The sequence below is a fragment of the Nomascus leucogenys genome, chromosome 20, assembly GCF_006542625.1.
Source record: "Nomascus leucogenys isolate Asia chromosome 20, Asia_NLE_v1, whole genome shotgun sequence".
Lineage (NCBI taxonomy): Eukaryota > Metazoa > Chordata > Mammalia > Primates > Hylobatidae > Nomascus > Nomascus leucogenys.
In genome coordinates, this window is record NC_044400.1 from 78,777,527 (window position 1) to 78,789,980 (window position 12,454).

The following is a 12,454-nucleotide window of genomic DNA, read 5'->3' on the forward strand; positions in this document are numbered from 1 at the left end:
ATTTGGCAGCCTACCAGGGCATGACCTCTGTTCAAAAGCCAACAAGGAGCCGTACTTTAAAAATGGCCTATTAAAAGCTTTAACCGGACTCTCCCGGCAAGACTAACCACCCACCAGGGAACAATTAACGGTGCAGCAGGGGACACTCAGCCTTCTCGGACGCTGCCTGGGAGGACACGCTGCTCACAGCGTTAAAGGGCAGGCTGAGGGCGCTTGGAAAATGACTTCTCTCCTTGCAGAACTCCTATTTAAACATGAGAGCCTAGCTCAAATAAATAACCCCCACTCCTCTGCAAAAACCCCACCCAACAGCCTCAAACTTAGCAGCTCTGTGATTCCAGAAATCTGCATACAGTCCTCTACACAAAAGGCACACCCAGGATCTCTTTCCATGTCATCTTGCCTGGAGCAAGCTCCCTGAGGGCAGGAGTTGTAGCTGACCCATTTCTATTTCTAGCACCTGGCACAGCGTCGGCCTCACAGGTGTGCAACATGTCTCTTAAACTGGATGTTCAGGTCTGTGGACTCGAAGCTACTTTTTAATACAAACCACGGCTCCTTCATCTGCCTACGTCCTCCCTCCATGTGTCACTCCTGACCCCTCTCTCCCCCGTAGGTGGCCAAATGTCAGCGAGAGACCCCCACCCACCTGACAGCAAGGACTTCAGGAAAAGCAGCCACTTCTCAGTCTGCAGCACACACCAAGGGCAGTCAAGACACCAGGGCTGGGGGAGAGAAGTTTATTCATACACAAAGGGGCACGCCAAGGGCGCCAGTCTAGGGTTACACCACATGAAACGGTAGAAAATTCAACCAGGAAAGCAGGAAATTCCGTGAAGCTAACTACAAAGTGGGGCGAGTGGACTGAAAACTAGGATTTTCCTTGCAAGTTTCTTTTCATAAAATTTTTACTTTATGAATTAAATACATTGAGAAACAGTGAAAATATATTTACAGTCATTTAAAATGGGCACTACCAACATATTTAATTTAAAAAAATCTTTGCTGTTTCTTTGCCTGTTTCTTTCAAAGAGAATTTTAAATATGACTTTAGCTTTTAAAAAATACAATAAGGAAATAATTACATTCTTAATATGAAAACATTTTACAACGTACCGCCATGGTCAATTAATTCTGAATATCATTTAAAAGTTGATGTTAAAATTTAAAGTGAATATTTCCTTGTTAGAAAATCAAAAAGATTATCTCATGAAAAACCCCTTTGGGCCCTAAGAATGATGATCTGAAGATCTCCTTCTGAAACTGTCTTCCATGGCTACACTAAAAAGACCCGGTAATACTTGTGCACAGTGAAGTTGAGATTTTCTGGAAGACCAAAGCCGGAACTATGTCATGAACTAGGGGCGAAAGGATGCGTCTGACGCCCACCGCTTCCTAGGTGCAGTTTCCCTTCTTTTACAGATGATCACCGCCCTGCTAAGGCCTGGGGACTCACGAATAGAGGTGGCTTTGCTTTTTCCGCCGTGCTGTGCCACGTGTTTATGGCAGGAACATTTTGGTTTCATTTTAGTTTATTTCACAGTATGAACCCAGCCCGTCATGGGGATAAGAAGACAGTGACAACCAGGAAAAAATGAATTATCCTCCTTCAAACTATTCATGAACTTGAAATTACTGTTCCCATTAGAAAATTATTTTAGGAAAAGTAAGAGGAAGGCAATAGTTTAACATTTAAATATTGCCACGACCTTTACGTAAGCTGCAGGGCACCCTGGAGCCCTGCCTGGAGACCTCCAGTGCTGTGTCCCGAGAGGAGGCTGTTTCAAGGATGGACAGCCACCTGACTGCAGGGGCCACCTGTGAGCTCAGGGTGTTGGCCCCGCCCTGCGGCATGAGGTGCCTTTTCTCTGTATGGCAGTCGCCAGCCACACTACAGGCTGCCCATCCTTGGATGGTGTCTGATGACATGAGTTCCGTGCATGAACAGAGCACCTCACCTGGGTAGCAAAGTCTGTGGGCAAAATTTACATCCCCTCCAAATAGTGGGTGAGTAGAATTAACAGCCTTCTTGGAAAGGTGAGGTGTGGCCACAAACAAGGGAGCTTTGCCCACAACCCTACACCTAACCCCAGCTTCAACGCTGCCCTTTGAGTCCCGTGCACAAACGCCTGATTGTGGCCATAATGACAATGAACCTCAAACTTCTTCCTGGGGGTGGCCTCCAGAGCTGAGGACACACTTTTTGAAATAGACTTTTCAAAAGGAGTAATCTCCACCTTTTAGGGTAGTTTTTGTCTATTTAGAAATGGCCAGTAATAACTCTGGGACAAGTAAGATACAGGGGAAGGTTAAGCCTGGCCATGCCAGGGCACAGGCACAGAGGGGCGAGATGGGACGTGGTAAACCGCCGCCCGCCAGCCCCAAGGGAAGGTCTCAAGGCCCCATGGACAGTGGCCCGTGCTCCTGGGGCGAGTCTGGCGCCTGGGGTGACTCAGCAGACCCACACTGGTTACCCTGCAACCGCCGCGGACTCTGGAAGCTGAGTGAGGGAGCTACCGGCCAGGTCAGGGGGACCAAAGCGAGCCCTCTAATCTGATAGTTGTTTCTATGAAAAAATTTGGTCAGTGGCTTAACATTATAAAAATATATAAATGGAGGTTGAAGGCTGATGACACCTTAACAAAATAGAGCCAGGAGCAGAGCCCTGAAGAGTGACACTGTGGCTCAAGGTTAGAATGGAAGGAGCCCTGAGCCCCGCAGGGGTCGGCCCCTCACCTGGCCTGTCCTCCAGCCAGCTCCATCGCGTGGCCACCACATTCCTCGCAATGCGGTCGGCACCCTAGTACAGGCGGCTAGCCCCCTGTGAACACGACGATCTGCTAAGTACCAGTGACAATGCAAAGAAATCTGGCTTCTCCGGGGACCCCAGCCTGCCTGTCGGGCCTCTTGCCCCCAGCCTGGCTTTGTTATGAAATAGGACACACTCGCTGCTGCCACAGAGGCAAGGGGTGCTTGTTCCTGGGGCGTGTTTTGGGAGGGGAATAAAATGACGTGACTGTCAGAATTCTGGCAAGATGGCTCATGTGTGTCTAATATGTACAGATAGATATAAATTAAAAACTATATTTATTTGAACATATACAAATAACTTATTCTGAAGTAAATGCTTTAAACTTTCTGATCAAATGGGAAATTTCAAGGGAGTATCTGCCATCGAAGGAATCCAATGTCAGGCCCCTCCAGGGCACCCACTTTGAAAGGCTCCTTGGGACCACGATGGGATTCGTTAAAGTTTGCCGCCTCTTTAAAAGGCTTAGGGTTGTGGAAGTGAATTACAAACCTGGGTTTTTAAAACAAAATATGCATGCTGGGAGTCGAGCACCAATCAGCTGTGCCCTTGGGCAAGTCCCTGCTAAGGCCCCCGGGCCTCCTTGCCTGGTGAGGAAGCTGGTGGGTGACAGCTAAGGCCCATGTGACACTGTGTGTGCTCCTCACGCTTCACCTGCCAGCTTGCTGCTGCCCACCTGTGCTGGGCCAGGACCGAGCCTTCAGGCTGGCCATCTCCCCCTTCTCTTACTAACCACCAAAACCTTGCACAGTTAGTTCTCTTCGGCAAAGCAGGCTGCCAATCAGAGTGGCCCAAGAGCCTCAACTGGGGAAACTATTTGACCCGAAGGCAGCAAAAATCTATGGAGGAGCAAACTTTTTTCCCTTGATAGAAAATTCATTGTGTGTGATACGAAGTGGCCCCAGCTGCCTGCAATGGTGGGAAGTGACCACCGGAGGGAGGGCTCCCCTATGGCAATGCAGCGGACGGCCCTGAGGCGTGTGGCGTCCCCGCCCGACCTGCCTGGGTGTCCTAGTGGGAAGCTGGCGTCACGGATGCTGGTGTGATGGGCCTCCACGGACTGGGCCGGGAGGCACGTGCCTCAGAGGGGGAAGGCCGGCTGATGGCTCAGGAACCCAAAACCGTTCCCGGCAGATGGCTTTGCAATCAAGTCAAGTTCAGGTGGACTCAAGCAGCTTCCAATTCGTGTTGTAAAACTTTCTTACACACAGGAGACCGCTTTCCCGCTCCAGTAATCCCACGTGGCCCTTGTGGGCCTCAAGCGCCACAACCTTAAATGTGAATCCTAAAACTGTAAAGTCCCATGCACCACACGGCTGGCGCTCTGAAAGGATGTCGGGGGGGAAATAAAGGAGTCAGTGCTCTCCTGCCGTGTCTTCCTCTGTGTGATAAAGGATATTCTGGACGGTGGACAGAGGGCTTGCACCAAGTGTGGCACCTCTATATTCTACGCTCAGGGAAGGGGCGGCCGCTGCTGGGACTGGCCTCCGTGAATCTGCCTGCGGAGCCTTTCAGGGGTGATTTATTTCGTCATCAGTGACTGCATCTTCCCGCACTGGAGAATTCCTGACAGCGGCCTCCGGGAGACCAAGAAGTTAATCTGATTTTTAAACCCAGGGGGTAGATACCAGCTCAAACTATGAACTCTTTTTTTCCTTTATGCCTTAGGCATCTGAATTCTCCAAGAAATATTGCACAGAAGGCAAGCAAGAAAGCTGGGAAAGAGGCCCCACCTGCACCCACCCCACTCAGGAGAGGCAGCACGGCCAGGCCCACCAACACATTAGTGGTTTAACTTGACAAGCTGGAGGACAGGAGGGGCAGGAGGCCCTGGAATTCCTGCCTCTTGCTCTAAGGTGTTATAGTTCCATGAGGGAACAAGTTCCGGAACTTGCTTCCCTTTCAAAGGACTGCCCTGGCCCCACGCAGCAGTAAACATCCTGTACAGCGGCGAGGAGCCAGCCCCTGCCCCCGGAGGCTCCTGGTGTGAGGAGCACCTGCCGGCTCCGACGTGGATTAAGGGCTGGGGATGCTAGCCCAAGGGGGAGGAGGGCGCCCTGTTAGTGAAGTATTAAAACCCTCTGCTACCTGTCAAAAGCAGCACAAATAATAAAATAAGGAACCTCTGAAAAATCCTTAGATCTAAGTGTGACACACAACAAAAAGACATTCTTAAAAAACAGGTTAAGAAGAATGGCAGCTTTTCATGTCTTGATGACAAAAGCATCTGTCCAAAAAAATAATAATAAAAGGTAAAAAATGTTTCACAGCACAATTTTCTCATGCCTTTACCTCTGATGATGAGGGGGACGGGCACGTGGAGAGGGTACGCCAAGACACAAAGTCCACGTCAGGACTGCGTAAGCCCCTGGCCCTCCTGGTGGGCGTGCAAGGCGAGCCCAGTGCCCACGCGCCAGCCACACTCATGCCCGGGGCAGCCAGGGATCCAAGCTCTTCCCCGTCGAATCCAAGTTTTCGCCTGGGGTCACGGAACCATCCGTCCTCAGTCCGGGGCTGGGATGGAATCGGTGAAAGCAATGGCTTAACTGGTTAGAAAGATGTCACTTTGCCTGATAGCATCCTTTCAAACACCTCTCCATCACTTTTTTTGTTTTTTAACAAAGTCGGGAACCAAAGTCTTACATCTTTTTTAAAGGCGCCAGCATACAGTAGAAAGAATACAAGTGGGCCTGGGTGAGAGGCACTGGCCTCAGAGCTCGGTCATGGAGCCTCTGGAGTCGCGCAGCTGAGGCCACTCTGGGCAGAGCTTCCTGCAGTCACACAGATGAGGACACGGGCAAGGGGATGTGCAGTCTCTGAGGCTGGAGCAGTGCTGCTGTCCCCTATGTCCCGTTCTTCAATTCCCATTCCTAGAGGAAAGGAGAGTCTTGTAAGTTGACAGGGCAAGAGGATCAGGCTGGGACAAGCCACACCACCATCCACATTCAACTCAGAGTGGGTGGGTGCTCGGCTACTGCAGAAAACTCAACAGAATCAATGACCGATGACCCGGCAATTCCACTGCTAGGTATTTACCTATCAGAATGGAGAGCATGGTCTCCAGCAGATACCACACACCCTGTTCACCGCAGCATGACTCACACCAGCCAGGAGGTGGAGAAAACCCAGTGTCCACCGATGGACAGACACATAAAACGTGGCGAGTACAGACATCACCACGTATTCAGCCTGAAAAAGGAAGGACGTTCCGACACACGCTGCAACCTGGATGAACCCTGAGGACATGATCAGAAACAGGCCGGTGACAAAAGGATAAATCCTGTATCCCTGGGGGACCTGGAGAAGTCTAACAAGGACAGAAAGTGGGCCAGGCGCAGTGGCTCACGGCTGGAATCCCAGCACTGTGGGAGGCAGACAGGAGGATGGCATGAAGGCTAGGAGTTTGAGACCAGCCCAGGCAACATAGCGAGACCTCATCTCTATTTCAAAAAATATAAAAACAAGGTAGTGGGTATCAAGGGCTAGGGTGGGGGAATGGGGAGTCACTGTTTAATAGAGACAGAGCTTTAGTTTGGGAAGATGAGAAAGTTCTGGAGAAGGATGGCGGCGATGGCTGTGCAACAATGGGAATGTGCTTAATGCCACTGAACTGTAGACTTAAAAATGCTTAAAATGTCAATTTTACGTCGTGTTTATTTTACTGTAATAGAAAAATGTTTTTTTTTTTTTAAGTGGGTGGATGCTTGAATCCAGTCAGCAGAGCAGCTGGACTGGTTCCATCCACAGGCCCTGAGTGCTGGCTGCGGATGGCTGTGGTCTACGCAGTGCCAGCACTGTGAGAGCAGGGACAGTGGGCACTGGGCAGGCACTGTGCCATGCACTGGGCATGGCTGTGTCTGCTCTGATGACAGTCCTGCAAGGTGGACAGTACTCCCACTCCATAAGTGAGCAGACAGGTAGGTGCGGGCCTCATGCCTGGAATCCCAGCACTTGGAGAGGCTGAGTGAGGTGGGAGGATTGCGTGAGGCCAGGAGTTCAAGACCAGCCTGAGCAACTTAGGGAGACCCCAACTCTACAAAAATTACAAAAATTAGCTGGGTGTGGTGGTGCACACCCGTAGTCCCAGCTACTCGGTAGGCTGAGGCGAGAGGATTGCTTGAGCCCAGGAGTTTGAGGCTGCAGTGAGCCGTGATTGCCACTGCACTCGAGCCTGGCCAACAGAGCAAGACCCTGTCTCAATCAATTGATAAAGAGACAGAGGCTTAGTGACTTGCCTTAGGTCCAAAGTGATGAAGCTGGGCCCCAAAACCACTTGTTCCATAGCAAAGGCCTCCCATCTCCACTCTGCCCTGCTGCCTCCCAACAGGCCACACTCTGGCTTTCGTATCTGCTTCTCTCTACACACACCCATGCCTGTTCTCCACCTGATGTCACCTGGTCAGCCTCATGCATCCTGAGGACCAGGCTTCAGTGATTCCCCCGCACCCTGTGCCCCTTCCTGTCCTGACTCCGGGAAGCAATGCTCCCATCTTCTGTGCAGTTTCTGTGCTTTTCAACAAGCCATGTCACAGCAATAGATGTGCCTGCCCCCTCCCTACTGGACACGCGCCCTCCATTCTCTTCCTCACCTCTTCCTTTCCATCCACTCATCTCTGGGTCCTCAGCACCCAGTGCAGCTGCACAGAGGCAGAAGCCTGGGCTACTCATGGTCTCCAGAGCTATGTGGATTTGAAATGGGGCTTTGCTGTGGGATTGAATTCCAGAAAGAGGAGGCAAGAGCAGACCCAGGTCAGAGCAGCGGCAGACACCATGCAGGACAGAGGCCCTCAGTTCCCTGGCATGGATGGCTCTGGAGGACAGCAGAAGGCACAGATGCCAGGGCCAGACCTTCTGCGCCTCAGCCACTGAGGGGCCTTGGAGAGGTTGCTTCATCTCTCTGAGCCTTGGTACAACGTGAGTCCCACCAAAGACTTCAAAGCACGACTGGGAAGATCACAGAGAAAGGGTCTGTGAAAGCCCCAACCACAGCACCCGGCACACCACGAGCCTGGCCACCAAAGAGGGGCTTTCTTCTCTGCGCCCGGTGACCCTGCGCTGGGATGCAGATGCCTGACTCCCACTATTTCCAGGGGATCATTCACTGGGTCATGAGCACACTGCACGTCTCTGCATGCTGCATACAATTAACAACTTCTCACCTTTGCTAAATCAAAACCTCAAGTTCAACTCATAGTGAAATGCACAACACGAGCAACTCTGGCAGAAATCAACACCAAACCACAGTGCTGCCAAAACCACGTTGAGGCACTCTCAGACTCTCGGTGGAAGTGTTCTGCACGGGGGAGGATCATTAGCTGGGTACGCCTCACGCCTTCTCGCCCCTTCAGCAGCCTCCCTGGGACAGCTACGTGGGCCACTGTAAGCAGAGAAGGTGCCCAGGGGACAACGTCACGAGGTCGGTGCTCAAGGGCAGTCCTCTGTTGTACAGATCCCCCGTTTCGTCGCAGGCAGTGGGGGTTTGAGGAGGGAGGACCCCACGTTACCTCCACATGGTGCCACATGTGTTTAGCAAACAAGCCAAGGAAGCAGTAACATTTCCAAGCCCAGGTCACACTGGCCACAGAATAAGCAACAGGATGAGAACCTGTAGAGTCCGCTTAACTCAGAGCAGGGCAGGAAACAGAATCTCCAGGTGCATGTGTCACAAGAGGGAGGGGCACGAAACCTGGAGCAGCCCAGCGCCTGCCCCTCTGCCCCTCCCAGAGCGGAGCCACAGTTTCCATGCCTGGATGGCCCTTGGCAGACGTCCTGCCCAGACGAAGGGAAGGGAAACCTGGCCTGAGCTGTGCCTCGTAGGTGGTTCTGAGCCAGGAGGCCCTGAGGCGTGGGACTGGAAGGCGTCGGACTTTCCAGAACCCTCTCTCATGCTCAGTGCTCCTCACTGAGAGGTGGAAGGTATTTCCGGAACACCACAGCTGGGATAGCGCTTCCCACATCTGGAATACGCCAGACCCCTTGTCCCCAGAAAAAGGCGGGGGGCAGATGAGACCAAGTTTACAATGCCCAGATGCATTCATGTTCTCAGCCCCACTTCCAGCCGGGGCTCCCTTGTCACTGTTCTCGGAAACCCTGCTCAGTCCGTCCCCTTCTGACTTCTGCACAAGATTCTCAGCTGCAGGGATGAGAGCGGCTTCTGCTATTTTCTGGACCTGTGAGTGGGGACCCATCCGGACAGCTGGCTGTGCATCCGAGGTGGCCCAGGATCACTCGCTTCCCATTCACTGAGAGGGAGCAGAAGGGAGTGGGGCAGGGCCCGAACCTCTGCATGACGGAAGCACACACGGTGATGGGAGCCCTTTTGAGGGTCGGGACCACAGAATTTTCAGTCCAATTTCTTTGATGATAAACCAAATAGATGAAGTACATTTACAGCATCTCTCATCTGCGAGTCCTAAGTGGGGCATCATCGGGCAGCTCAATTCTAAACATCCCCCAGGCAAAACACATGCCTCCATCAGCGAGCCCAGTGGTCACCAGCTGAGAACACCTGGTAAATACTAAGAAAAGCAATGCCGATGACAGCCAGCCATTCCTCCCTTCCCCAGACTCACCGACACACACGGTCTTCAGTATACGGATCTGCTATGGAGGACCACTGTTGTGGGAGGCTGGGGACAACCATGTTTGTCAGGGGCCCTCCTGTGAGCACCCCAGAGAGCACAGCAGGTGGGCGGCACTCATATTCCCATCTCGCAGCAAACACCTATCCCCAGCCAACTCGGAGTGGGCTCCAAAAGCTGCAAAGAATGCCAAGCTGGGCGCAGTGGCTCACGCCTGTAATCCCAGCACTTTGGGAGGTAGGAGGATCACTTGAGCCCAGGAGTTCGATACCAGCCTAGGTGATACTGCCAAACCTCATCTCTACAAAAAAGACAATAAATTAGCTGGGCATAATGGTGTGCACCTGTAGTCCCAGCTACTTGGGAGGCTGAGGTGGAAGGATCACCTGAGCCCAGGAGGTCAAGGCTGTGGTGAGCTGTGATGGCACCACTATACTCAGCCTGGGCCACAGAGTGAGGCCCTGCCTCAAAAAAAAAAAAAGTTAATTCCGGCAGTGAGAGGAACCCACAGAGCCCGTACAGGAGGACCCCCGTGTTCCAGACCCTCAGGGCGGGGCAAACCACACTCCTGTGGCTCCCCAGCCCACACCATCGCACCCCGTGCGCTTCCACACACACAGCACTTTCCGCTGCTGCAGCCAGGACCTGTTTGCTTTGATCAACTACTGTGTTTTAAAAATTTCTGAGGTTTTAAAGTTTAGCATCAACACTTGCTAGTAGCTAATCCCATGAGAAGACCAGAAGCTGCCCCAGGAGGGAGTAAACAGGTTCCTCCGAGGCCCTCAGAGCCCGATTCATGCAGCTGGTGGCGCTAGGGAGGGGGCTGTGGGAAAGCTTATTCCTGGACCCTTTTCTTTGTTTTTCTAAAGAATCACACATCTAAGTGCTGAAGAGGACTTCAGCGGTCGCCTGGTCTAATCTCCACCCCACCACTGAGAAAACGAGTCCAGAGGAGCCCAGGGCTTGCCTGCATCTGAGATGACCCTGGAGCCGACTGTTGGCACTGGGGCTAAACGGCCAGCACCTTCAGGTCACTGTTCACCTTTGAGAACCCAGTTCCTAACAGAGGATCTGCAGGGTGGTGAGAACTCGATAAGCACCATTCCAAGATGCCTACTGAAGGCTGAATGCCCAGTGGATGGAGTAGGAAGAAGAATGGGCTCCCTATTCACACCTGAGAATGCTGGGAGCTTAAAGTGCCTGCCCAGGACACCTGGACACCCCCGGACCAGTGCCCCCAGAAATCAGGGCTTACCTTGGCCTTCCGCAGCACGTGCCCTCGGCAGGGGGAGCTGCCCGGGGCCGCCTGGCTCTTCTTCAAGACAGCCGCGCTGTTCACCGGCACGGGGCCCTCGGTGTCACTGGTGTCACAGCTGGAGATGGGCGAGTTTTCCAGGGTCCGGTGCCTGAACACTGGAGACTTAACAGAGAGAGAGAACCCCGTGTGAGGTGCGGTTTCTGGGCCACTGGTATTCTCCAGCAGGAAAATGATTTATTTCAAGGAATAAGTAAGTTTTGGAAATGGGCAAAAATAACAGCAATAGCAGCAAGGACCGCCACGTGGTCAGTGCCTCACCCCCAGAGCGTCTCCCAGCATTCACGGCCAGGGGCGGAGGCCCCGAGGGGCAGGTGGAGGCTCCAAGGGGTGCTCCGACTCCCGGCTGTGCCTGGGAAGCAGTGAGGGTGGGATTCCTGCCCGAGTCTTTTGCATTCAAAGCTGGGCTATTCCATGCAGCTGCTGCTGCCTCTAGCTGGTCCCTTTGTGCAGTGCTTTAAGGTTTTCAGAGCTTTTCTGGGGTCAGCACCCTAGAGATGCTCAGGCAGCAGAAAGCGCCGGCACTCAGGGCAGCACTGGCTCCTGGGATACAGGCCCACTGCAGGGCTCGCTGGAGAAAAGCAGGCACCGTGAGCAGAGGCCGAGTGTTTAGGGCAGCTTCCGTATGCCAAAGGAGGAGGTGTTCGGGAAGGCTGAAAATAGAACAACAGTTGTCCTGAGCTGCCAAGGCCCCCATCGCTGGCCCTTCCACATGGGATCCCAAACTGCTCTCTGGGAAAACAACGCCACAGTCTGCCGAGCCTTCTCTCAAATGAAGTCTCCAAGGAAGAGACGCTTCCTAGGATTCCTGCCAAAATGTGTTATGTAAAAAATATTGCCCAGGGTATATGGAACATTGTTTTAGAACAGTGTTTCAATTACCATGAAAATGGGCAGCTCGGGGTCCCCTGCGGGCTTTACTGACCACAATCCCCAGGCAGCCAACTTGACCTATGCAGTGGCAGTCCCTGGCTGCCAGGGAGGGAGCTTGGGGTAGTGGTGAGTGAACACAATGGAATGATGATCAGGACATCTGTGTCTGGCAGAGGCCAGGCCAGGCTGTGAGTAAAGGGGCAGGTGACCCGAAGACCTGCATCTCAAGAGGGGTCCACCAAACAAGCCACTCTCCCGAGGACGCAGCCTGGACTGCAGCGGTGCAGAGTACTTCCCCAGATGCTGGGACAGAGGATGGCACCAAGGACATCCTCAAAACAGAGGGGAAGTCGCAAAGCACAGTGGATTGGGAGGGGGAAGCGGAGGCAGCAAGGCAGGCCCGGGCCCCCAAAGGATACTTGGGACCAAGGAAAAGCAAGGTGGGGGTGGCGAGGCAGAAGCTGGAAAAGGGGCCAGAGGGAAGCTCGAGCCATGGGGGTGGAAGAACGTGAGCCACCACAGAAGAGTGGGCAGCTGTGCCAAAGGGCACTGGAAGCAGGGAGTGAGGGCTAACGTGTCCACTGGATGGGAATGCCGGGGGTCACCATGATGAAAGCAGGTGCAATGGGAAGCCACATCCAGAAAGTGAAGATGTAGTGGGGGCAGAGGACACTGCAAGCATGGACAACTGCTTCCAAAGTTCACCCTGGAAGGAAAGGCAAGAACCCAGGGCAAGGGGACAGTCACCAGGGGGAGCAGGAGGCCAGGCAGAACCTCCTTTTAAGGATGGATTCAACTAGAGAATCCTTAAATGCTTGGAAAAAGCTGACAGAAAAGCTGAAGATACAGGAGAAGGATCTTCCCAGGTGTCTGGAG

The 12,454-nt window shown here is 52.9% G+C and overlaps 1 protein-coding gene across 2 annotated transcripts in view; it reads right to left on the reverse strand.

Moving 5' to 3' along the window:
* Positions 1-3,070: 3,070 nt before the first annotated feature.
* The window catches only part of AFAP1 (actin filament associated protein 1), a 177,243-nt gene continuing 167,859 nt past the window's right edge, over positions 3,071-12,454 (reverse strand). For both annotated transcript variants that reach the window (XM_030801160.1, XM_030801159.1), the window contains 2 exons: positions 10,646-10,810; positions 3,071-5,679 (listed from right to left, as the gene is read on the reverse strand). In XM_030801160.1, the coding sequence (XP_030657020.1) occupies positions 5,653-5,679; positions 10,646-10,810 (192 nt within the window). In that variant the 3' untranslated portion in view covers positions 3,071-5,652. The remainder of the gene's footprint in view (positions 5,680-10,645; positions 10,811-12,454) is intronic.